General features: G+C 49.5%; 1 protein-coding gene across 3 annotated transcripts in view; it reads left to right on the forward strand.

The window, feature by feature from the left end:
- The window catches only part of DCAF8 (DDB1 and CUL4 associated factor 8), a 37,325-nt gene that overhangs the window by 4,276 nt on the left and 6,032 nt on the right, over positions 1–27,017 (forward strand). For 2 of the 3 annotated variants that reach the window (XM_083879021.1, XM_083879022.1), the window contains exons 3-11: positions 308–377; positions 2,223–2,863; positions 6,740–6,880; positions 10,075–10,169; positions 17,717–17,827; positions 19,938–20,010; positions 20,513–20,570; positions 22,077–22,184; positions 25,241–25,371. In XM_083879021.1, the coding sequence (XP_083735147.1) occupies positions 329–377; positions 2,223–2,863; positions 6,740–6,880; positions 10,075–10,169; positions 17,717–17,827; positions 19,938–20,010; positions 20,513–20,570; positions 22,077–22,184; positions 25,241–25,371 (1,407 nt within the window). In that variant the 5' untranslated portion in view covers positions 308–328. Of the gene's footprint in view, positions 1–307; positions 378–2,222; positions 2,864–6,739; positions 6,881–10,074; positions 10,170–17,716; positions 17,828–19,937; positions 20,011–20,512; positions 20,571–22,076; positions 22,185–25,240; positions 25,372–26,433; positions 26,652–27,017 lie in introns of those variants that run through there. The other variant, XM_083879023.1, reaches the window with a different exon arrangement.

Below are 27,017 nucleotides of genomic sequence, written 5' to 3' on the forward strand. Positions count from 1 at the left end.
CTTGTGTCCCTGTGTCCTGGTGTCCCTGTGTCTTGCTGTCCACATGTCCCCTTGTCCCCATGTCCTGGTGGCCCCCTATCTCCCTGTCCCCGTGTCCCTGTGTCCCCACGATCCTGTGTCCCACTGTCCCCGTGTCCTCCTGTCCCTGTGTCCGATGTCCCCATGTCCCCTGTCCCAATGTCCCCATGTACCCTTGTCCTGGTGTTGCCATGTCCCCCTGGGTGTCCCATGTCCCCGTGTCCCCCTGGGTGTCCCATGTCCCCCTGTCCCTGTGTCCCCTTGTCTCAATGTCCCCGTGTCCCCGCAGGGATTCCCGTGGGAGGCGGCGATGTCGGATAAAGGCAGCGGCATGGACAGCAGGACGGACATCGTCAACGGTGAGGGGACACCTGGGGACAGCCAGGGGGACACACAGGAGTCAGGGAGAGGGACGTGGGACATTTGGGACATGGAGAAGGATGGGGGACAGCCAGAGGGACAGGGAGGGGGACAAGTGGACACCCAGGGGGACAGGGGACAGCTAAGGGAACGCTCAGGGGGACAGGGGGGTGGACAAGGGGACAGCCAGGGGACAAGGGGACAGCCAGGGGACAGGGAGACACTCAGGGGGACAGGGGACACCCAGAGAGACACTGATGGGCACAGGGGGCACTCAGAAGGATGTGGAGGGGGACAGGGGGAGAGACAGGGACAAACAGGGAGAGTGTCACAGTGACACTGAGGGGGACACTGTGAGAGAGGGACAGGGTGGCAGGGTCATAGCAGGATGGGAGGGGACAATGAGGGTGACAGGGTGGGGGACAGGATGGCAGCAAGGTGGCAATGAGGGTGACAGGGTGGGAGACAGGATGGCAGCAAGGTGGCAATGAAGGTGACGGTGGGGACAGGGTGGCAGCAGTGATGGCAGCAATGGTGACAAGGTGACAGTGACAGTGAGGCTGGCAGCAGAGGTGACAGTGAGGGTGCCAGGGTGGCAGCAATGGTGACAAAGTGACAGTGGTGGTGACAGTGATGGTGGCAGGGTGTCAGTGCAGGTGTCAGGCACAGCGCCACCACGCTGTCCCCATGGTGGTGGCAGTGTCACCAGTCCCTGTCCCCAGCCCCAGGTGGTGGCACTGTCCCTGTCCTCAGGCAGCCTGTAGAGCAGTGTGACATTGGTGACACTGTCCCTGTCCCCATGCAGCTTGTGGAGCAGTGTAACACTGGTGACACTTTAATGTCCCTTTGTCCCCAGGCAGCGTGACACTGATGACATTGTCCCCATGTCCCTGTCGCCAGGCAGCCTGTCCAGCAGTGTGACTGGTCACACTGTCCCTGTCCCCATGGTGACACTGTCCTCATGTCCCTGGCCCTGGCCCCTGGCAGCCTGTCCAGCAGTGTGACACTGGTGACACTGTTCCTGTCCCCATCCCCAGGCAGCCTGTCCAGCAGCCCTGGGGACATGTTGGCCAAGGAGGGCTGGTCACACTGTTTACAGTGATGACACTGTGCTGTCCCCATGGTGACACTGGTCACACTGTCACTGTCCCTGTCCCCAGGCAGCCTGTCCAGCAGCCCTGGGGACATGTCGGCCGAGGAGGGTTGGTCACACTGTCCATGTCCCCATGGTGACACTGGTCACACCAATGACACCATCCCTATCCCCATGTCCCTGTCCCCAGGCAGCCTGTCCAGCAGCCCTGAGGACATGTCAGCCAAGGAAGGCTGGTCACACTGGTCACTCTGGTGGCACTGGTCACACTGATGACACTGGTGACACTGATGATGACACTGTGCTGTCCCCATGGTGACACTGGTCACACTGATGACACTGTCCCTGTCCCCATGGGGACACTGTCCCCATGTCCCTGTCCCCAGGCAGCCTGTCCAGCAGCCCCAAGGACATGTTGGCCGAGGAGGACTGGTCACAGTGTCCATGTCCCCATGGTGACACTGGTCACACCGATGACACCATCCCTGTCCCCATGGTGACACTGTGCTGTTCCCCTGTCCCCAGGCAGCCTGTCCAGCAGCCCTGAGGACATGTCAGCCGAGGAGGGCTGGTCACACTGGTCACTCTGGTGACACTGGTCACACTGATGACACTGTCCCTGTCCCCATGGGGACACTGTGCTGTCCCCCTGTCCCCAGGCAGCCTGTCCAGCAGCCCTGAGGACATGTTGGCTGAGGGCTGGTCACACTGGTCACTCTGGTGACACTGTTGTCCCTGTCCCTGTCCCCAGGCAGCCTGTCCAGCAGCCCCGAGGACATGTCGGCCGAGGAGGGCCGCGAGACGTCCTCGGGCATCGAGGTGGAGGCGTCGGACCTGAGCCTGAGCCTGACGGGCGACGACGCCGGGGCCGCGCGGGGCCGCGCCAGCGACAGCGACAGCTCCGGGGACAAGGACAGCGACAGCCTGGACGACACGGGCCACTACTCCATCCCCGAGGAGCCGCACCGCGACGAGGACGACGAGGACGAGGAGGAGGAGGAGCCCCGCGCCCGGCGCAGGGGGCCCCGCAAGCGGCCGCCCCACGAGCGCGACTCGTCGGACGAGGAGCAGGCGCTGGAGGACTGGGTGTCCTCGGAGACGTGGGCGCTGCCGCGGCCGCGCTGGAGGGCGATCCCGGCGCTGCGGCAGCGCCAGCTGGGCGGCTGCCAGCGCTTCGTGGCGCAGGCCTGCGGCGCCCGGCTCTTCGTGCAGAAGTTCCGGCTGCAGCACGGCCTGGAGGGCCACACGGGCTGCGTCAACACGCTGCACTTCAACCAGCGCGGCACGCGCCTGGCCAGCGGCAGTGACGACCTCAAGGTGCTGGTGTGGGACTGGCTGAGGCGCCGGCCCGTGCTGCAGTTCGACAGCGGGCACAAGAGCAACGTCTTCCAGGTGGGGGGAGCTCCAGGAGGGGTTTGGGGGGTGGGATGGGTCGTTGGTGTGGGTTTCGTGAAGTTCCTGGGTGGTTTTTTAGGTGTTTTTCTGAGATTTATTGGGCTGAGGGTTCGTGTTTGGGGTGGGAGAGGATCCCAGGAACAGCTCAGTTGGGCCATGGAATTATTGGGAAAGGATGTGGGAACAGGTCCCCAAATCCCGGAGACTGACCCCCAAATCCCACCAATGTGCCCTGAAATCCATCATCTTCAGGGTCTCTTTGTGGGGAGGGAAAGGATCCCAGGAACAGCTCAACTGGGCCATGGAATTACTGGGAAAAGTATCACTAGAGTGAAGGGGTTTAGGAGCAGATGGGATGAGGTTGGGCACTGAAATCCCAAAGGGATGGGCTGGGATGGGTTGTTGGTGTGGATTCTCTGAATTTTATGGGTGTTTGTTGAGGTGTGTTCTGGAATTTATCGTCCCTGTTTGGGGTGGCAGAGGATCCCAGGAAAATGTCACCTGGGCCAGGGAATTATTGGGAAAAGCATCACTGGAGTGGGAACAGGTGTGGTTGGGCACTGAAACCCCAAAGCGGTGCCCCAGGATGGGTCGTTGGTGTGGGTTTCGTGAAGTTCCTGAGTGGTTTTTTAGGTGTTGTTCTGAAATTTATCAGGCCGAGGGTTCATGTTTGGGGTGGGAGAGGATCCCAGGAACAGCTCAGCTGGGCCATGGAATTACTGAGAAAAGTATCACTAGAGTGAAGGGGTGTAGGAGCAGATGGGGTGAGGTTGGGCACTGAAATCCCAAAGGGGTGGGCTGGGATGGGTTGTTGGTGTGGGTTTTCCTGAGTTTTGTGGGTGTTTGTTGAGGTGTTCTGTAATTTATCGTCCCTGTTTGGGGTGGCAGAGGATCCCAGGAACAGCTCAGCTGGGCAGAGTTCTGTGGGAAAAGATGTGGGAGCAGATCCCCAAATCCCACAGACTCAGCCCCCAAATCCCAGAGATTGTACCGCTAAATCCCACAGATGTGCCTTGAAATCCATTGTCTTCAGGGTCTCTGTTTGGGGTGGGAGAGGATCCCAGGAACAGCTCAGCTAGGAAAGGGAATTCTTGGGAAAAGATATGGAAACAGGTCCCAGAATCCCAGAGATTTTCCCCCCAAATCCCACAGATTGTCCCCTCAAATCCCACAGATGTGCCTCAAATTCCAGCATCTTCAGGGTCTCTTTGTGGGGTGAGAGAGGATCCCAGGAACAGCTCAGTTGGGGCACGGAATTATTAGGAAAGGATGTGGGAACAGGTCTCCAAATCCCACAGATTGACCCCCCACATTCCACAGATGTGCCTCAAAATCCATCATCTCCAGGGTCGCTGTTTGGGGTGGGAGAGGATCCCATGAACAGCTCAGCTGGGCACAAGCTGTGGGAAAAGATGTGGGAGCAGGTCCCCAAATCCCACAGGTTGATTTCCCCAAACCTTGCAGATGTACCTCAAAGTCCATCATCTCCAGGGTCTCTGTTTGGGGTGGGAGAGGAGTCCCAAAGGGTTGGGCTGGGATGGGTTGTTGGTGTGGATTCCCTGAATTTTGTGGGTGTTTATTGAGGTGTTCTGAAATTTATCATTCCTGTTTGGGGTGGGAGGGGATCTCAGGAAAATGGTACCTGGGCCAGGGAATTATTGGGAAAAACATCACTGGAGTGGGAACAAGTTGGATGGGGTTAGATGCTGAAATCCCAAACAGTGCCCCGGGATGGGTCGTCAGCGTGGGTTTCCTGAAGTTCCTGAGTGGTTTTTTAGGTGTTGTTCTGAAATTTATCAGAGTGAGGGTCCCTGTTTGGAGTGGGAGAGGATCCCAGGAACAGCTCAGCTGGGCCAGGGAGTTCTTGGGAAAAGATCTGGGAACAGATCCCCAAAATCCCACAGATTGACACCCCAAATCCCACAGATTTGTACCTCAAAATCCCACAGATTGTCCCCCCAGATCCCACAGATTGACCCCCCAAATCCCACAAATGTGCTTGGAAATCCATCATCTCCAGGGTCACATTCTGGGGTGGGAGAGGATCCCAGGAAAACGTCACCTGGGCCAGGGAGTTATTGGGAACAGCATTACTGGAGTGAAGGGATATGGGAGCAGATTGGGTGGGATTTGGGAGGTGAAATCCCAAAGGGGTGGGATGAGATGGGTCATTGATGTGGATTTCCTGAAGTTCCTGGGTGGTTTTTTAGGTGTTTTTTTAGGTGTTGTTCTTAAATTTATCATTCCTTTTTGGGGTGGGAGAGGATCCCAGGAACAGCTCAGCTGGGAAAGGGGATGTTTGGGAAAGGATGTGGGAACAGGTCCCCAAATCCCACAGATGTACCTCAAATTCCAGCATCTCCAGGGTCTCCTTTTGGGATGGGAGAGGATCCCAGGGAAATGGCACCTGGGCCAGGGGGTTGTTGGGAAAGGATGTGGGAATAGGTCCCCAAATCCCACAGATTGACCCCCCCAAAATCCCACAGATGTGTCCTGGATCCTGAAGGTCCCTGTTTGGGATGGGAGCGAATCCCGGGAAAACCTCACCTGGGAAAGGTGTCCCTGGAATGACACCACCAGTTTAGGTGGGATTGGCCCCCAAATCCCAGGAATGTGCCCCCAAATCCCAATCCCAAGGGATGAGGATGGGGCTGGATCCCAGGAAATCCTCACCTGAGCCTGGGAATGGCTCAGCAAGATCTGATCCCCAAATCCCACAGGTTTGCCCTGGAATTCCCCATCCTGTGGAGATCCAGCTGGAGTGGGGCTGGGATTGGGATTCCTGGGAAAGCTGGGATGATTCCTGGGAGAGTTTGGGATGATTCCCAGGAGTTCTGAGGATGATTTTGGGGGAGAGCTCAGGATAATTGCCAGGATGATTCCCAGAAAAACCTCGGGATCATTCCCTGGAGAACTCAGGATGGTTCCTGAGAAAAAATTTGGGATGATTCCCGGGAAAGTTTGGGATAATGGCTCAGGTGATTCCTGGGGAAGGTTGGGATGATTTCTAGGAGAGTTTGGGGTAATGGCTCAGGTAATTTGGTAATTCCTGGGAGATTTGGGGATGAATTCCAGGAGAGTTTGGGATAATGGCTCAGGTGATTCATGGGGAAGGTTTGGGATGATTCCCAGGGGACAGTTTGGGGATGATTCCCAGAAAATTTTGCTATGATTTGTGGGAGATTTTGAGAGGATTCTCGGAAGATTTTGGGAGGATTCCTGGCTGCTTTTGAGATGATTCCCAAGGGAGAGCTCAGGAGGATTCCTGGAAAAATTTGGGAGGGTTCCTGGGAGATTTTAGAATGATTCCCAGGGGAAAGCTCAGGGCTGATTCCTGGAAGAGTTTGGGAGGATTCCCAGGGGAGATTTTGGGAGGATTCCTGGAAGAATTTGGAATGATTCCCGAGGGAGATTTTGGGATTTTTCACAGGGAAGAGCTCAGGGATGATTCCTGGAAGAATTCAGGGTAATTCCTGGAAGAATTTGCGAGGATTCCTGAGAGATTTTGGGATGTTTCCCAGGGGAGAGCTCAGGGATGATTCCTGGAAGAATTTGGGAGGGTTCCTGTGAGATTTTGGGATGATTCCCAGGGGAGAGCTTGGGAATGATTCCTAGAGGAATTTGGGACGATTCCCAGGGGAATGCTTAGGATGATTCCTGGAAGAATTTGGGAGGATTCCCAGGGGAGAATTTGGGACAATTCCTGGGAAACTTTGTGATGATTCCCAGTGGGGAGCTTATGACAATCCCCAAGAGAACTGGGACGATTCCCAGAACAATTCCCCCCATCCCTTTCCCTTTTCCTCCTCCCCCTCCCCTGCCACCTGCCTCTCCCTTTTTCCCACCTTTTCCCTGTTTTTCCGTGTTTTCCAGGCCAAATTCCTGCCCAACAGCGGGGACTCCACGCTGGCCATGTGTGCCCGGGACGGGCAGGTGCGCGTGGCCGAGCTCTCGGCCACCCAGTGCTGCCGCAGCACCAAACGCGTGGCCCAGCACAAGGGGGCTTCCCACAAGGTGAGAGGGGCTTGGGAACGGCAAATCCCGGGATTTGGGATGGCTGGGAGTGGGGGAATGCAGTGGGAATGGTGTGGGAGCAGCAGTGGGAGCAGGGGGATTGGGGCTGTCACCACTGAGTGACACCTGGTGCTGTCACAGCACCGAGCCCAGCATGAAGGGGCCTCCCACAAGGTGAGAAGGATCCCAGGAATGCCAAATCCCAGGAATTCCAAATCCTGGGATTTGGGGTCATTGGGAATGGGAGAACACAGTGGGAATGGTGTGGGATGTCACCACTCAAGTGACACCTGGTGTTGTCACAGCACTGAGCACAGCATGAGGGAACTTCCCACAAGGTGAGAAGGATCCCAAGAATGGCAAATTCTGGGAATGCCAAGTCCTGGGAATGGTAAATCCTGGGATTTGGGGTGATTGGGAATGGGGGAATGCAGTGGGAATGGTGTGAGAGCAGCAGTGGGAGCAGGGGGATTGGGGATGTCACCACTGAGGTGACACCCAGTGTTGTCACAGTGCTGAGCACAGCACGAGGGGGCTTCCCTCAAGGTGAGAGGGATCCAAGAATGGCAAATCCTGGGAATGGCAAATCCCGGGATTTGGGGTGGCTGGAAATGGGGGAATGCAGTGGGAATGGTGTGAGAGCAGCAGTGGGAGCAGGGGGATTGGGGATGTCACCACTTGGGTTACATGAGCCCAGCATGAAGCAGCTTCCTACAAGGTGAGAGGGATGGCAGGAATGGCAAATCCTGGGAATGCCAAATCTCAGGATTTGGGGTGCTTGGGAATGGGGGAGCAAGGGGAGGGCTAGGGATGTCACCACTGAGGTGACAGCTGGTGCTGTCACAGTATCAAGCCCAGCAAAAGGGGGCTTCTCACAAGGTGACGGGGATCCCAGGAATGGCAGATCCTGGGAATGGCAAATCCCAGTTTTTGAGGTGCCTGGGAATGGGGGAATACAGTGGGAATGGTGTAGGGATGTCACCACTCAAATGACAGCTGATGCTGTGACAGCACCAAGTGTGTGGCCCAGGATGAGAGAGGCTCACACAAGGTGAGAGGGATGGCAGGAACGGCAAATCCCAGGATTTGGGGTGCCTGGGAATGGGAGAACAGCGTGGGAATGGTGTGGGAGCAGTGGGGGGTCATCTGTGATGTCACCTGTGGGGTCTTGGTGACACCAGGCAGGTGAGCAGGTTGCTCCAGGAGCTGATCCTGCTCATCTGCTCCTTTTCCTGGAGATCCAAGGGGGTTTTGGGAGAAAGGAAGGGATTTTCCCACTTTCTGCATGCAGCAGAAATCAATTCCCAAATGTTTCATGGCTTGGATGTGGCATCTGTCACCTGTGATGTCACCTGTGACCTCCCAGTGACATCACCACCACATCCTCACACTCAGCTCCAGTAAAATCCATGGATTTGGAGGATTTCCCCACTTTTTGGGTGCAAAGAGAACCAATTCCCAAATATTTAAAACCTTGGATGAGACCTTTGTCCCCTGTGATGTCACTATGATGTCACCTGTGACATTTCAGTGATGTCACCACACAGATGAGGGGGGTGGATCCCACTCAGCCCCACTGAAATCAAAGTTTTTCTGAGGGAGAAATGAAAGAATTTTCCAACTTCTTGATAGCAAAGGGAACCAATTCCCAAATATTTAAACCTTGGATGAGACTTTTGTCCCCTGTGATGTCACCTGTGACATCCCAGTGACATCACACAGATGAGGGGGGTGGATTCCACTCAATTCCACTGAAATCCAAGTGGTTTTTGGGGGAGAAAGGGAAGAATTTTCCAACTTTTTGGTAGCAAAGGGAACCAATTCCCAAATATTTCAAGTGTTGGGCAAGACCTTTGTCCCCTGTGGGTGAGGGGAGCGGGTTTGGCCCCCTCAGCTCCATTAAAATCCATTAATTTTGGGGATTTTCCCACTTTTTGGGTGCAAAGAGAAACAATTCCCAAATATTTTAAACCTTGGATGAGACCTTTGTCCCCTGTGATGTCACCATGATGTCACCTGTGACATTTCAGTGACATCACACAGGTGAGGGAAGTGGATTCCACTCAGCTCCACTGAAATCCAAGTGTTTTTTAGGGGAGAAATGAAAGAATTTTCGAACTTTTTGGTAGCAAAGGAAACCAATTTCCAAGTATTTAAACCTTGGATGAGACCTTTGTCCCCTGTGGGTGAGGGGAGCGGGTTTGGCCCACTCAGCTCCATTAAAATCCAGGAATTTTGGGGATTTTCCCACTTTCTGGTAGCAAAGAGAACCAATTCCCAAATATTTAAACCTTGGATGAGACCTCTGTCCCCTGTGATGTCATCTATGACATCCCAGTGACATCACACAGATGAGGGAAGTGGATTCCACTCAATTCCACTGAAATCCAAGTGTTTTTTGGGGGGGAGAAAGGAAAGAATTTTCCAACTTTCTGGTAGCAAAGGGAACCAATTCCTAAATATTTCAAGTGTTGGGCAAGACCTTTGTCCCCTGTGGGTGAGGGGAGCGGGTTTGGCCCACTCAGCTCCATTAAAATCCAGGAATTCTGGGGATTTTCCCTCTTTCTGGTAGCAAAGAGAACCAATTCCCAAATATTTAAAACCTTGGAGGAGACCTTTGTCCCCTGTGATGTCACCTGTGACATCCCAGTGACATCACACAGGTGAGGGAAGTGGATTCCACTCAGCTCCACTGAAATCCAAGTGGTTTTTGGGGGAGAAAAGAAAGAATTTTCCAACTTCTTGGTAGCAAAGAGAACCAATTCCCAAATATTTCAAACCTTGGACATGACCATTGTCCCCTGTGGGTGAGGGGAACAGGTTTGGCCTCCTCAGCTCCATTAAAACCCAGGAATTTTGGGGATTTTCCCACTTTCTGGTAGCAAAGGGAACCAATTCCCAAATATTTCAAACCTTGGACGTGGCCATTGTCACCTGTGGGTGAGGAGAGTGGATTTGCCCACTCGGTTCCATTAAAACCCAGGAATTTTGGGGATTTTTTCCACTTTTTTGGGTGCAGTTCAAACCTTTGGCTGTGCTGTTGTCCCCATGACATCACCCCCGATGACATCATATAGATGACATCACCCAGATGACATCACTGCTGTTGGGGGTTTTTACACATGGATTTTCCAGGTTTTGGGGATTTTTTGGAGCTGTTCCCATTGTGTTTTTCCCCTTTTCCCCCCTGGCAGCTGGCGCTGGAGCCGGACTCGCCGTGCACGTTCCTGTCGGCCGGGGAGGACGCCGTGGTCTTCACCATCGACCTGCGGCAGGACCGGCCCGCGTCGTGAGTCACCGGGGAAATGGGGATTCCAGGGGAGAAAATGGGAATTCTGTGAGAAAAATTGGCAATTCTGGGTGGGGGATGGGGAATTCTGGAGGTGAAATGGGAATTCTGTGGGGATTTGGGGTAGGAAATGGGGATTCCATTGATCTGCGGCAGGACTGGCTCTGCCTCGTGAGTCATGGGGGAAAAATGGGGATTCTGAGGGGAAAATTGAGAATTCCGGGTGGGGAATTCTGTGGGGATTTGGGATGGGAAATGGGGATTCCATCCATCTGCGGCGGGACCAGCCCCGCCTCATGAGTGACCGGGAATATGGGGATTCTCAGGGGAAAAACGGGGATTCTCAGGGGAAATTGAGAATTCTGAGGGGAAATTGAGAATTCTGGCAGGAAAGGGGGAATTCTGGGGATGAAATGGGAATTCTGTGGGGATTTGGGGTAGGAAATGGGGATCCTGTTTATCTGAAGCAAGAACTGGCCCCACCTCGTGAGTGCTGGGGGAAAATTGGGAATTCTGAGGGGAAAGTTGAGAATTCTGGGTGGGGAATGGGGAATTCTGGGCATGAAGTGGGAATTCTGTGGAGAAAAAAGAGGATTTGGGGTGAGAAATGGGGATTCCATTGACATATGGTAGGACCAGCCCGAATGACTGGAAAAAATGGGAATTCTGAGGAGAAAATTGGGAATTCTGAGGGGAAAGTTGAGAATTCTGGTCAGGAGATGGGGAATTCTGGGCATGAAATGGGAATTCTGTGGAGAAGAAAGAGGATTTGTGGTGGGAAATGGGGATTCCATCGATCTGCAGCAGGACTGGCCCCGCCTGTTGAGTGAACAGAAAAATGGGGATTCTCAGGGGAAAATTGGGAATTCTGGGTGAGGAATGAGGAATTGAGAGGGTGAAATGGGAATTCTCTGGGGAAAGTTGAGGATTCTGGGTGGGAAATGGGGAATTCTGGGGGGATTTGGGCTGGGAAATGGGGATTCCATCGATCTGTGGCAGCACCAGCCCGCCTTGTGAGTGACCGGGAATACGGAGATTCTCAGGGGAAAAACGGGGATTCTCAGGGGAAAAATGGGAATTCTGAGGGGAAAACCAGGAATTCTGTGAGGAAAATTGGGAATTCTGCGTGGGGAATGGGAAATGGGGAATTCTGAGGGTGAAATGGGAATTCTGTGGTGATTTGGGATGGGAAATGGGGATTCCATCTGTTGGAAGCAGAACTGGCCTTGCTTCCTGAGTGCTGGGAGGAAAATGGGAATTCTGAGGGGGAAGTTGAGAATTCTGGGCAGGAAATTGGGAATTCTGAGGGTGAAATGGGAATTCTGTGGGGCTTTGGGGTAGGAAATGGGGATCCTGTTTATCTGAAGCAAGGCTGGCCCCACCTCGTGAGTGCTGAGGGAAAAATGGGAATTCTGAGGGGAAAGTTGAGAATTCTGGGTGGGGAATGGGGAATTCTGGGCATGAAGTGGGAATTCTGTGGGGAAAAAAGAGGATTTGGGGTGAGAATTGGGGATTCCATTGACATATGGTAGGACCCGCCTAAATGACTGGAGAAAACTGGGAATTCTGAGGAGAAAATTGGGAATTCTGGTCAGGAGATGGGGAATTCTGGGCATGAAATGGGAATTCTGTGGAGAAAAAAGAGGATTTGTGGTGAGAAATGGGGATTCCATTGACATATGGTAGGACCGGCCCGAGTGACTGGAAAAAATGGGAATTCTGAGGAGAAAATTGGGAATTCTGAGGGGAAAGTTGAGAATTCTGGTCAGGAGATGGGGAATTCTGGGCATGAACTGGGAATTCTGTGGAGAAGAAAGAGGATTTGTGGTGGGAAATGGGGATTCCATTGATCCGAAGTGGGACTGACCTGTGTCATGAGTTACCAGAAAAACAGGAATTCTGAGGGGAAAGTTGGGAATTTTGAGGGGAAAATTGAGAATTCTGGGTGGGGAATGGGGAATTCTGGGGGTGAAATTTGGGGAATTCTGGGGGGATTTGGGCTGGGAAATGGGGATTCCATTGATCTAAAGCAGGTCTGGCCCCGCCTCGTGAGTGCTGGGGGAAAATGGGAATTCTGAGGGGAAAATTCAGAATTTTGGGGGAATGATGGGGATTTTGAGGGAATAATGGAGGCTTAGAAGGAAAAGACAGGGATTTGGGGTAAAACCAGGGATTTTTTTAGGGAATAATGGGGATTTTGGGGGCAGGGAAATGGTGATGCCATCGATCTGCAGCAGGACTGGCCCACCTCAAAAGAGGATTCTCAGGGGAAAAATGGGGATTCTGGGGGTAAAATGGGATTTCTCAGGGGAAAAATGAGAATTCTGGGTGGGGACTGGGGAATTCTGAGGGGCTTTGGGCTAGGAAATGGGGATTCCATTGATCTGCAAAAGGATTGGCTCTGTCTTGTGAATGACCGGAAAAAATGGGAATTCTGCGGGGGAAAATGGGAATTCTGGCAGGAAAATGGGAATTCCGGGGGTAAAATGGGAATTCTGTGGGGCAAAACGGGATTTGGGGTGGGAAATGGGGAGTCCATTGACCTGCAGCAGGACTGGCTCTGCCTTGTGAGTGACCAGGAAAATGGGAATTCTGAGGGAAAAATTGGGGATTCTGTGAGGAAAATTGAGAATTCTGGATGGGGAATGGGGAACTGTGAGGGTGAAATGGGAATTCTGTGGAGAAAAAAGGGGATTTGGGGTGGGAAATGGGGATTCCATCGATCTGAAGCTGGACTGGCCCAGGGACTGGCCCAGCCTCATGAGTGACTGGGAAAATTGGGAATTCTGGGGGGAAATTGAGAATTCTGGCTGGGGAATGAGGAATTCTGATGGGGAAATGGGAATTCTGTGGGGATTTGGGGTGGGAAATGAGGATTCCATTGATCTGAAATGGGACTGGCTCTGCCTCGTGAATGACCAGGAAAACGGGAATTCTGAGGGGAAAATTAGGAATTCTGAAGGGGAAGTTGAGAATTCTGGATGAGGAATGGGAAGTTCTGGGTGTAAAATGGGAATTTTGTGGGGAAAAAAGTGTATTTGGGGTGGAAAATGGGGATTTCATTCATGTGCGGCAGGACTGGCTCTGCCTCGTGAATCCTGGAGGGAAAATGGGGATTCTGAGGAGAAAGATGAGAATTCTGAGGGGATAATGGGGATTTTGAGGGAATAATGGAGGTCTGGAAGGAAGAGACAGGGATTTGGGGTAAAACCAGGGAGTTTTTAGGGAATAATGGGGATTTTGGGGGCAGGGAAAGGGAGAATCCATTGATCTGTGGCAGGACTGGCCTGCCTTGTGAGTGACTGGAAAAACAGGAATTTTGAGGGGAAAATTGGGAATTCTGGGCAGGAAATTGGGAATTCTGGGGGTAAAATGGGAATTCTGAGGGGAAAAGTGAGAATTCTGGGCCGGAGATGAGGAATTCTTGGGGTAAAATGGGAATTCTGTGGGGATTTGGGCTGGGAAATGGGGATTCCATTGATCTGGCTCCACCTCCTGAGTGACCAGGAAAATGGGAATTCTCAGGGGAAAAATGGGAATTCTGAGGGAAAAATAGGGAATTCTGTGGGGAAAAATGGGGATTCTGGGCAGGAAATGGAGAATTCTGGGGGTGAAATGGGAATTCTGTGGGGAAAAATGGGGATTCTGTGGGGAAAAATGGGAATTCTGAGGGGAAAATGGGAATTCTCAGGGGAAAAGTGGGGATTCTGTGGGGAAAAATGGGAATTCTGAGGGGAAAATGGGAATTCTCAGGGGAAAAATGGGAATTCTGTGGGGAAAAATGGGGATTCTGTGGGGGAAAATGGGGATTCTGGGGGTGAAATGGGAATTCTGTGGGGAAAAATGGGAATTTGGGGTGGGAAAAGGGGATTCCATTGGCATATGGCAGGTCAGGCCTGAGTGACCGGAAAAAAACGGGAATTCTGAGGGAAAAAAATTCCGTTTTTCCTGCCAAATCCCTGTTTGTCCCCCAAAAAAAAGCTTGTTCTTCCTCCAAAAATTCCTGTTCTTTCCCCCAAAATCTCCATAATTCTCTAAGAAATCCCTGGCTTTCCCCTCAAATCCCCATTTTCCCCCCTCAAATCCCCGTTTTCTTGAGCAAATTCCTTGGATTTGGGAGGAAATGGTGATTTGGGGTGTGAAAGTGGGAATAATGGGAATTCTGGGGTTTTTAGGGGAGAAAACTGGGATTGGAGAAGAAAAGGGGAGTTTTTTTGGGGAAAAATGTGGATTTTAGAGGGTGGGAAATGGGGACAAATGGGAATCTGGGGGAGGCAGGTGGGATTTGGGGAATAAGAGATGAAATTTCAGGAAAATCAGATTTTTTTGGGAAATCAGGTTATTTTTATGGGGAAATAGGATGGAGTTTTTTGGAAAATTGAGATTTTTGCCTGAAAATTGGATATATTTTGAGGGAAAATATGGAATTTTGTTAGGAAATGGATTTTTTGAGGAGGGTTTTTTTTTATTTTTTTTTTAAACCAGAATAATTTTGAGTGAAAACATCTGAGGGGAAAGAAAGCAGGTGTTGTGTTTTTGTTTTGTTTGTTTTGTTTGTTTTTTTTTGTTTTGTTTTGTTTTTTGGGTTTTTTTTTATTTGTTTTTTTTGTTTGTTTTTTTGGGGGGGGTTTTGGGTTTTTTGGGTTTTTTTGGGGTTTTTTTGGGTTTCTTTTGGTTTTTTTGGGGTTTTTTTGGGGTTTTTTTGGTTTTTTTGGGGTTTTTTGTTTGCTTTTTTGGGGTTTTTTGGTTTTTTTTTTTTTCTTTTCTTTTTTGGGGTTTTTTTTGGTTTTTTGGGGGTTTTTTTGTTTGGTTTTTTTTTTTTTTTTTTAATATTATTTTTTGAGGAAAACCAGAAAATTTTGGGCAAAAAATGGATTATTTTTTGTGGGAAAAGTAGGATTTTTTATGGAAAAAACCAGGGATTTTTTAGGGAAAACAGTTTTTTCTGTCTCCCTGTGTTTTTCCAAGCCTCGGGGTTGTCATTCCAGAGGCTGATCCAGCTCAAATCCTGGGATTTCATAACCAGGACGAGCCCTTTAATCCCTGATGCTGCTGATCCCAACCCCCTCCTGGGCTGGAGCCTCTGGAATTCTCCCCCTGGCAGAGCCAAGGCCAAATTGGCCCTGAAATCTCAGAGTTTCAGGGAAAAATGGGGATTTTGGGGGAAAAAAATGGGGATTTTTGGGGAAATAATGAGGATTTTCGGGAAAAAAAAGAGATTTTTGGGGGGAAAAAAGAGATTTTTTTGGGGAAAAAAAATGAGATTTTTTTGGGGAAAAAACTGAGATTTTTTGGGGAAAAATGGGGGTTTTTTTTGGGAAAAATGACATTTTTTTGGGAAAAACGGGGATTTAGGGGGAAAATGAGATTTTGGGGGAAAAATGGGGGTTTTTTTGGGGAAAAAAAAGATTTTTGGGGAAAAATGTGATTTTTGGGGAAAAAATGAGGTTTTTTTGGAGAAAAATGGGGTGGTTTTTTGGGGAAAATTACATTTTTTGGGGAAAATGGGGATTTAGGGGGAAAAATCGGGAGTTTTGGGAAAAAAAGATTTTGGGGGGAAAATGGTGGGGTTTTTTTGAAAAAAAAAAAGATTTTTGGGGAAAAATGGGGTGGTTTTTGGGGAAAAATTACATTTTTTGGGGAAAAAATGGGGATTTAGGGGGAAAAATCGGGGTTTTTGGAAAAAAAATGAGATTTTTGGGGGAAAATGGTGGGGTTTTTTTAAAAAAAAAAAATTTAGGGAAAAATGTGATTTTTGGGGAAAAATGGGGGTCTCTGGGGAAAAATGGGATGTTTTTTGGGGAAAAATGACATTTTTTGGGGAAAATGGGGATTTAGGGGGAAAATTTGGGGTTTTGGAAAAAAAATGAGATTTTTGGGAAAATGAGATTTTTTGGGAAAAAATGGGTTTTTTTGGGGAAAAAAAGATTTTTTTTGGGAAAATGCAGGTTTCTTGGGAAAAAAATGTGGATTTTGGGGGAAAAATTGGGATTTTTTTTTTTTTAATAATGGGGAATTTTGGAGGGAATAATGGGGAATGGTGGGCAGGAAAATGAAGATTCTGTCAGGAAAATGGGGATTTAGGGGGAAAATTTGGAGATTTAGGGGGAAAATGAGATTTTGGGGGAAAAATGGGGTGTTTTTGGAAAAAAAAAAGATTTTTGGGGAAAAATGTGATTTTTGGGGAAAAAATGAGATTTTTTGGGAGAAAAATGGGGATTTAGGGGGAAAATTTGGAGATTTAGGGGGAAAATGAGATTTTGGGGGGGGAAATGGGGTTTTTTTTGAAAAAAAAAAATTTGGGGGGAAAAATGTGATTTTTGGGGAAAAAATGAGGTTTTTTTGGAGAAAAATGGGGTGGTTTTTTGGGGAAAATGACATTTTTTGGGGAAAATGGGGATTTAGGGGGAAAATTTGGGGATTTAGGGGGAAAATGAGATTTTGGGGGAAAAATGGGGGTTTTTTTGAAAAAAAAAAAAAAGATTTTTGGGGAAAAAATGAGATTTTTTTGGGGGGAAAAATGGGGTGGTTTTTGGGGAAAAAAGACTTTTTTGGGAAAAAATGGGAATTTAGGGGGAAAAATCGGGGGTTTTGGAAAAAAAAAGAGATTTTTGGGGGAAAATGGTGGGGTTTTTTTTAAAAAAAGATTTTTGGGGAAAAATGTGATTTTTGGGGAAAAAATGGGGGTCTCTGAGGAAAAATGGGATGTTTTTTTGGGAAAAATGACATTTTTTTGGGGAAAATGGGGATTTAGGGGGAAAATTGGGGGTTTTGGAAAAAAAATGAGATTTTTTGGGGAAAATGAGATTTTTTGGGAAAAAATGGGTTTTTTTGGGGAAAAAAAGATTCTTTTTGGGAAAATGTGGGTTTCTTGGGGAAAAAACTGTGGATTTTGGGGGAAAAATTGGGATTTTTTTTTTTTTAATAATGGGAATTTTGGAGGGAATAATGGGGAATGGTGGGCAGGAAAATGAAGATTCTGTCAGGAAAATGGGGATTTTTTTTGAAAACTGGGAATTTGGCAGGGGGAACAGGTGGGATTTGGGGAATAACAGGTGGAGTTTGGGGGAAAAGGGTTTTTTTGGGGGGAATCCCATTTTCCTTTGGGAATTCCCAACCCCCTCCCTGTCCTTTGGGCCGGATCCCTTTGGAATTTGAATCTAACCCTGAATATTTCTCTCCTGGAATGTCCCCAGATTCCCTTTTTTAGGGAAAAGCTCCTCCAAAAATCCCATTTTTCCTTGAGGAATTCTCCCAATCCACCCCAAACCCTGCGGATTTTATTTTGGAAAATCCCCCTGGGAACGTTCCCCACCCTCATTTCCCAAATCCTGCTGGGTTTTTGGGGGGGATTTGTCTTCCCCTGAGAATTCCTGTTCCTGGTTTGGGGCTTGGATTTAGGGAATTGGGGCTGGGATTTGGGGTGGGATTTGGGGCTGGGATTTAGGGATTTGGGTCTGGGATTTGGGGATTTGGGTCTGGGATTTGGGGATTTGGGGCTGGGATTTGGGGATTTGGGCTGGGGCTGATCCCGGGGTGTTTCCCAGGAAACTGGTGGTGACGAAGGAGAAGGAGAAGAAGGTCGGGCTCTACACCATCTTCGTCAACCCCGCCAACACCTCCCAGTTCGCTGTGGGCGGCCGAGACCAGTTTGTGAGGTGGGGCCGGACTGGGAGCACTGGGAGAGCCCAAATCCTGGGATTCCATATCCCAGATCCAGGGATTTCCCCATCCCAAATGCAGCATTTCCCTTTCTCAAATCCATGGTTTCCCTGTCCCAAATCAGGCCAGGACCAGTTTATGAGGTGGGGCTGGACTGGGAGCACTGGGAGAGCCCAATCCAGGGATTTCCCCATTCCAAATCCAGGGATTCCCCTGCCCCATTTCTCTTTTTCAAATCCACCTTTTTCCCTTCCCAAATCCATGGGATCTCAGGGCCCAGGACCAGTTTGTGAGGCGAGGCCAGACTGGGAGCACTGGGAGAGCCAAATCCTGGGATTCCATATCCTAAATCCAGCATTTCCCCAGCCCAGATCCCTGACTTCCCAAATTCACCCCTTCCCCTTTCTGAATCCACCTCATTCCCTTCCCAAATCAGGGGCCAGGACCAGTTTGTGAGGTGGGGCCGGACTGGGAGCACTGGGAGAGCCCAGATCCTGGGATTCCACATCCCACATCCAGCATTTCCCCTTCCCAAATCCAGCATTTCCCCATCCCAAATCCAGCATTTCCCTTTCTCAAATCCATGGTTTCCCTGTCCCAAATCAGGCCAGGACCAGTTTGTGAGGTGGGGCCAGACTGGGAGCACTGGGAGAGCCCAAATCCTGGGATTTCCCCATTCCAAATCCAGAGATTCCCCTGCCCAATTTCCTTTTCTCAAATCCACTTTTTCCCCTCCCAAATCCACGGTTTCCCTGTCCCAAATCAGGGAGCAGTTTGTGAGGTGAGGCCAAACTGGGAGCACTGGGAGAGCCAAATCCTGGGATTCCATGTCCCAAGTCCAGCATTTTCCCCAGCCCAAAACCAGGGATTTCCCCATCCCAAATCCAGCATTTCCTTTTCCCAAATCCAGCATTTCCTCTTCCCAAATTCAGGGGCTGGGACCAGTTTGTGACGTGGGGCCAAACTGGAAGCACTGGGAGAGCCAAATCCTGGGATTCCTCATCCCAAATCCAGCATTTCCCTTCCCAGAGCCAGGGATTCCCAAATCCATCTTTTTTCCCTTCCCAAATCCCCAGTTTTGCCTTCCCACATCAGGGACTGGGACCAGTTTTTGCACTGAGGCCAAACTGGGAGCACTGGGAGCCCCCAAATCCAGGGGTGTCCCAGCACAGAATTCCACGGAATTTAAACATGGAATTCTGGCCATGGAAACATCATTCCTGCCCCGAATTTGGGTGTGTCCTGGCACAGAATCCCAGGGAAATTTAACACGGATTTTTGGGCATGGAAAGGTCATTTCTGTGCCAGATCCGTGTATCCTAGCACAGAATTCCAGGGAATTCCAAGTTAGAATTTCAGGCTTGGGAATGTCATTCCTTCCCCAAATCTCCAGGGAATTTTAGGATGAATTCTGGCCATGGGGAACATCATCCCTGTCCCTAATCCAGCTTTATCCTGGAACAAAATCCAGGGAATTTTAACATGGAATTTTGGCCATGGAAAGGTCGTTTCTGCCCCAGATTTTGGTGTGTCCTGGCACAGAATTCCAGGGAATTTTAATATGGAATTTCAGGCATGGAAAAGTAATTTCTGTTTCAAATCCAGACTTATCCCAGTACAGAATTCCAGGGAATTTTAATATGGAATTTCAGGCATGGAAAAGTAATTTCTGTTCCAAATCCAGACTTATCCCAGTACAGAATTCCAGGGAATTTTTAAAATGGAATTTCAGGCATGGAAAAGTCATTTCTCTCCCAAATCCAGGCATATTCTGTCACAGAATTCCAGGGAATTTTAACATGGAATTCTGGCCATGGAAGCATAATTTCTGTCCCAAATCCAGGTGTCTCCCAGCCCAAAATTGCATTTCTAAGGATTTCCAGGGCAGAATTTCAGGCTTGGGAATGTCATTCCTTCCCCAAATCCCCCAGGGAATTTTAGGATGGAATTTAGGCCATGGGAACATCATCCCTGTCCCAAATCCAGCTTTATCCCGGCACAAAATCCCAAAGAATTTTAGGATGGAAGTTTGAGGATGAAAAAAAAAAAAAATCTCCCTGGATTGAATCCAATGATTTTAATTTTCTTTTCCCCTGATTGCTGCAGGATTTACGACCAGAGAAAAATCGATGAGAACGAGAACAACGGAGTCCTCAAGAAGTTCTGCCCTCACCACCTGGTACTGGGGATACTGGGAGGGACTGGGAGGGCACTGGGAGGGACTGGGAGGGACTGGGAGGGCACTGGGATGGACTGGGAGGGCACTGGGAGGGCACTGGATGGACTGGGAGGGACTGGGAGGGCACTGGGATGGACTGGGAGGGCACTGGGAGGGCACTGGATGGACTGGGAGGGCACTGGGAAGGAACTGGGAGCTCTGGGAGGGCACTGGATGGACTGGGAGCACTGGGAGGGCACTGGATGGACTGGGAGGGAACTGGGAGCACTGGGATCACCCTGGAGTGATCCAATGGGAAGAGGCCTCTCCTTTTCCTGGAAAACTCTTCAGGAAGAGGCAGAAAAAAGTCAGAAAATCTTTTAAAAAAAAATTCTTTCCCCTCAACCACAATTTTCTGCCTCTCCAAATCCTTGTCTGGGAGTTTTAACTCTCAGAATTCCCAGGAAAAGGGAATTTCTCCAGGAAAAGGGGCTGGATCTGAGTTTTTTCCCCACTTTTCCAGGTGAACAGCGAGTCCAAAGCCAACATCACCTGCCTGGTCTACAGCCACGACGGCTCAGGTGAGAACCTGGGGGTCCCACTCCCTCAAACCCCCTCATTTCCCACCACAAAAATCAGCTTTTCCCCCAAAAATACACATTTTCCCAAAAAAATACCCATTTTCCCAAAGATTTCCACCCATTTATCCTCCAAAAAACACCTCTTCCCCTAAAAAAACCTGACACCCTCCCCAAAAATTCCATATTTTCTAAAACAAAAATAATTTCCCCCAAAAAAAATCCCTGTTGAGCTCCAGCTGCTCCTGTTTTACCCCCTTCCTGCTGTTTTTTTCCCATTTTTCCCATTTTTTCCTGTTTCCCCCCTGGTTTTCCACATTTTCCCACTGGTTTGCCCATTTTCTCTGTGTTTCCCTTTCTCCCCTTTTTTCCCTTTTTCCCATTTTCTCTGCTGGTTTTCTCCATTTCCCCCTGGTTTTTTTTTTCTCATTTCCTCCTTTTTTCCCCCATTTTTCTCCTATTTTTCCCAATTTTCCCTGTTTATCCCCTTCCCCCATTTTTCCCATTTTCCCTGCTGGTTTTCCACATCTCCCTCCTGTTTTTTTCCCTGTTTTCTCCCTTTTTTCGCATTTTCCTGCTGCTTTTTCACCATTTTTCCTGTTATTTTACCCCATTTTCCTGCTGTTTTTCTCCCCATTCCTGGTTTATTCCCATTTCCCTGATGTTTTCCCTCATTTATTTCCATTTCCCCCCATTTATTCCCATTTCCCCGGTATTTTTCCCCATCCCCCTCCATTTATTCCCATTTCTCCCTTGTTTATTCCCCATTTCCCCCCATTTATTCCCATTTCCACGGTGTTTTTCCCCACCTCCTCCATTTATTCCCATTTTCCTGCTGTTTTCCCCATTTTCCTCCTGTTTTTTCCCATTTCCCTGGTGTTTTTCCTTGATTTCGCCCCGTTTTCCCCATTTCCCCGATGTTTTTCCCCATTTTCCTGCAATTTTTCCCCATTTTCCACCCTTTTATTCCCATTTTCCTGGTGTTTGTTCCCCATTTTCCCCCATTTTCCACTGTTTTTCTCTATTTTCCTGCTATTGTTCTCCATTTCCCCGGTGTTTATTCCCATTCCCCCGGTGTTTTCCCCATTTCCCGGTGGTTTTTCCCATTTTCCTGCTCTTTTTCCCTGTTTTCCTGCTATTTATTCCCATTTCCCAACCATTTATTCCCCATTTCTCTGCTGCTTTTCCCCATTTCCCCCTGGTTTATTCCCATTCCCCTCCATTTTTCCCCATTCCCTCCCCTTTTATTCCCATTTCCACGGTGTTTTTTCCCCATCCCCCCCCATTTATTCCCATTTCTATGGTGTTTTTCCCCACCCCCGTCCATTTATTCCCATTTTCCTGCTGTTTTTCCCCATTTTCCTCCTGTTTATTGCCGTTTCCCTGGTGTTTTTTCCCATTTTCTTGCTGTTTTTCCCTATTTTCCTACTATTTATTCCCATTTCCCTGGTGTTTTCCCCCATTTTCCCCCATTTTTCCCCATTTTCCCGGTGTTTTTCCCCACTCCAGAGCTGCTGGCCTCGTACAACGACGAGGACATTTACCTGTTCGACTCCTCGCACAGCGACGGCGCCCAGTACAGCCGGCGCTACAAGGGGCACCGCAACAACGCCACAGGTGGGGAAACACCCCAAAACCAGCCCAAAATATCCCCCAAATCAGCCCCAAATACCCCCAAACCAGCCCAGTACAGCCGGCGCTACAAGGGGCACCGCAACAACGCCACAGGTGGGGAAACAACCCCAGAAACACCCCGAAATCACCCCAAAATATCCCCAAATCCATCCCAAAATATCCCCAAATCCATCCCAAAATATCCCCAAATCCATCCCAAAATATCCCCAAATCCATCCCAAAATATCCCAAATCCATCCCAAAATATCCCCAAATCCATCCCAAAATATCCCCCAAACCAGCCCAGTGCAGCCGGTGCTACAAGGGGCACCGCAACAACGCCACAGGTGGGGAAACAGCCCCAAAAACATCCCAAAATACCCCCAAAATATCCCAAATCCATCCCAAAATATCCCCAAGACACCCCCCAAATCCATCCCAAAGTATCCCCAAAACTGGCCCTGAAAGAGCCCAGTACAGCCATCACTACAAGGGGCACCACAACAACACCACAGGTGGGGAAATGCCCCTAAAATCACCCCAAAATCACCCTGAAATCCATCCCAAAATATCCCAAATCCATCCCAAAATATCCCCCAAACCAGCCCAGTGCAGCCGGCGCTACAAGGGGCACCGCAACAACGCCACAGGTGGGGAAACACCCCAAAATATCCCCCACATCACCCCAAAATTCATCCCAAAATCATCCCAAAATATCCCACATTCATCCCAAAACCAGCCCAGTACAGCTGGCGCTACAAGGGGCACCGCAACAACGCCACAGGTGGGGAAACAACCCCAGAAACACCCCGAAATCCATCCCAAAATATCCCCAAATCCATCCCAAAATATCCCCAAAATTACCCAGAATCAGCCCCCAAAACCAGCCCAGTACAGCTGGCGCTACAAGGGGCACCGCAACAATGCCACAGGTGGGGAAACAGCCCCAAAATACCCTGATATCCATCCCAAAATATCCCCAAAATATCCCAAATCCATCCCAAAATATCCCCCAAACCAGCCCAGTACAGCCGGCGCTACAAGGGGCACCGCAACAACGCCACAGGTGGGGACACAGCCACAAATCCATCCCAAAATAACCCCAAAATATCCCAAATCCATCCCAAAGTATCCCCAAAACTGGCCCTGAAAGAGCCCAGTACAGCCATCACTACAAGGGGCACCGCAACAACACCACAGGTGGGGAAATGCCCCTAAAATCACCCCAAAATCACCCTGAAATCCATCCCAAAATATCCCAAATCCATCCCAAAATATCCCCCAAACCAGCCCAGTACAGCCGGCGCTACAAGGGGCACCGCAACAACGCCACAGGTGGGGACACAGCCCCAAAAACATCCCAAAATACCCCAAAATACCCTCAAAATTCCTCCCAAAATATCCCAAACCCAGCCCCAAATACTTAAAATTAGCCCAAAATACCCCAAATTACCCCAAAATCAGCCCCAAAACCAGCCCAGTACAGCTGGTGTTACAAGGGGCACCGCAACAATGCCACAGGTGAAGAAACAGCCCGAAATCCATCACAAAATATCCCCAGAATGGCCCAGAAACAGCCCCAAATCAGCCCTAAGTCAACCCAAAATCAGCCCAGAAACACCTTGAAAACAGCCGTGAAACAGCCCAAAATTACCCCAAAATCAGCCCAAAAAGGGTCCAGAAACACCCCAAAATCAGCCCTGAAACAGCCTGAAAAAACAACCCTAAACCCACCCCAAAACCAGCCCTCAGTCAGCCCTAAAATACCCCCAAATCCACCCTAAAACACCCCAAAATGTTCCCCTAAATCCATCCAAAATGCCCCCCAAACACCCCAAAACCAGCCCTAAGTGCAATCCTAAAATAGCCCTAAAACACCCCAGAATTAGCCCTAATTGCAACCCCAAAATCAGCCTTAAATGCAACCCCAAAATAGCCCTAAAACACCCCAAAGTCAGCCCTAAAATACCCCCAAATCAGCCCTAAAATAGCCTTAAATACCCCAAAATAGCCCTAAAACACCTCAGAATTATCCCTAATTGCAACCCCAAAATCAGCCCTGAATGCAACTCCAAAATAGCCCTAAACCACCCCAAAATCATCTCTAAATTAGCCCTAAAATACTCCTAAATATCCCAAAATAGCCCTAAAACACTTCAGAATTGTCCCTAATTGCAACCCCAAAATCAACCCTGAATGCAATCCCAGAATCAACCCTAAAACACCCTAAAATCACCCCAAAATAACCCTAAATCTAACTCTAAAATAGCTCTAAAACACTCCAGAATTAGCCTAAATTGCAACCCCAAAAGTACCCTAAAACACCCCAAAATCAACCCTTAAATAATCCTAAAACACCCCGGATTTAGCCCTAATTGCAACCCCAAATTGCCCTAAATACAACCCCAAAATCAGCCCTAAATACAACCCCAAAAGTGCCCTAAAACACCCCAAAATCAGCCCCAAAATAGCCCTAAAACGCCCCAGAACTATCCCTAATTGCAACCCCAAAATCAGCCCTAAAATACCCCAAAATAGCCCTAAATACAACCCCAAAATAGCCCTAAATTACCCCAAAATAGCCCTAAATTACCCCAAAATAGCCCTAATTGCAACCCCAAAATCAGCCCTAAAATACCCCTAAATACCCCTAAATACAACCCCAAAATACCCCTAAATACAACCCCAAAATACCCCTAAATACAACCCCAAAATAGCCCTAAAACACCCCAAAATCAGCCCCAAAATACCCCTAAATACAACCCCAAAATAGCCCTAAATTACCCCAAAATAGCCCTAATTGCAACCCCAAAATCAGCCCTAAAACACCCCCAAATCAGCCCCAAATCCCCGAATTTTCAGCACCTCCACCATTTCCCCTCAAACCCCCCTAAACCCCCCCAAAAAATCCCCGTGGACACCCCAAAAACCCCTTTTGGGGCTCATCTCCTTGTCTTCCCAACCGGAAATTCCTCTGCAAACAACCCCAACCTCCCCTTTATTCCCATTTCTGGTGTTTTATTCCCATTTTTGGTTGTTTTTTCCCCATTTTCTCCCAGTGAAAGGTGTGAATTTCTACGGCCCCAAGAGCGAGTTCGTGGTGAGCGGCAGCGACTGCGGCCACATTTTCCTGTGGGAAAAATCCTCCTGCCAGATCGTGCAGTTCATGGAAGGGGACAAGGGCGGAGTGGTGAGGCCCCAAAATCCCTAAAATTCCTCTGGATTCATCCCCTATTTCCCAAAGTTTCAACACCAAAAGCAGTGGGATTTTTTTTCCCGGTTTTGGGGGGTTTTAGGATCCCAGGTTTGGCTGATTCCTGAGGGTCCCAATCCCACAATTCCCATTTTTCCCATTTTCCTCCCATTTTTCCCGGTTGAACTGTTTAAAGGGGCAGATCCCCCATCCCAAATCCAATTTGTGACCCCAAAATTCCCATTTTCCCCCCATTTTTCCAAGTGAACTGCCTGGAGCCTCACCCTCACCTTCCCACATTCCCAGTCCCATCCCCAATCCCATTCCTGACCCCACAATTCCCATTTTTCCCCCATTTTCTCAGTTGAGCTGCCTGGATTGACAAATCCCCCATCCCCAGTCTCATTCCTGACCCCACAGTTCCCATTTTTCCCATTTTTCCCATTTTCCCTGCTGTTCCAACCCCAAAAGCAGTGGAATCGTTCCCATTTTTGGGTCTTAGGGTGGGGCAGGATCCCAGATTTGGCTGATTCCTGAGGATCCCAGTCCCACAATTCCCATTTTTCCCATTTTCTCCCATTTTTCTGCCCCTGGAGGGGCAGATCCCTCATTCCCAATCCCATTCGTGACCCCACAATTCCCTTTTTTCCCACTTTCCCTGCTGTTCCAGCCCCAAAAGCAGTGTGTTGTTCCCATTTTGGGGTTTTTAGGGTGGGGCAGGATCCCAGATTTGGCCAATCCCGAGGATCCTGTGGGATTTTCCAGGTGTTTCCTGCCCTGGCCTGCAGGAAAGGGAAGTGCCTGTGCTGGGAATTTCCTCTGCTGGGAACTCCTGGCTCCTGCTTTGGGATGGGCTGGAGGGGCCCTTCTCTTTTTCCCTTTTTCCCATTTTCCCATTTTCCCATTTTCCCTTCCCCCCCCTTTTTTTCCCCCCATTTTTCACCCCTTTTTCCCCCCCTTTTTTCACTTTTCCCCATTTTTTTCCGAGTTCAACTGCCTGGATGGGCAGATCCCCCATTCCCAAACCCATTCCTGACCCCATTTTCCCCATTTTTCCAGGTGAACTGCCTGGAGCCTCACCCTCACCTTTCCCAATCCCATTCCTGACCCCACAATTCCCTTTTTTTCCCCCATTTTTTCCCATTTTTCCAGGTGAACTGCTGGAGCCTCACCCCTCTGTCTGTGGCTCAGTCCCCCATTCCCAATCCTGTTCCCAATCCCATAATTCCCGATTTCCCCCCATTTTCTCAGTTGAACTGCCAGTATTGACAAATGCCCCAATCCCATTCCCAGCCCCACAATTCCCATTTTTTCCCACTTTTCCCGTGTTTTTCCCCAGGTGAGCTGCCTGGAGCCTCACCCCTCTGTCTGTGGCTCAGTTCCCGTGTCCCCAGTCCCATTCCCAATCCTATTTGTGACCCCATTTTTCCCTGGTTGAACTGCCCAGAGGGACAGATCCCCCAATCCCATTCCCAGTCCCATAATTCCCATTTTTCCCAAGTTTTTCCCCCATTTTTCCAGGTGAACTGCCTGGAGCTTCACCCTCACCTTTCCCAATCCCATTCCTGACCCCACAATTCCCATTTTTCCCCCATTTCCCCAGGTGAACTGCCTGGAGCCTCACCTTTATCATCCCCAATCCC

This window comes from Zosterops lateralis (genome assembly GCF_965231275.1).
Source record: "Zosterops lateralis genome assembly, chromosome: 27".
Classification (NCBI taxonomy): Eukaryota; Metazoa; Chordata; class Aves; order Passeriformes; family Zosteropidae; genus Zosterops; species Zosterops lateralis.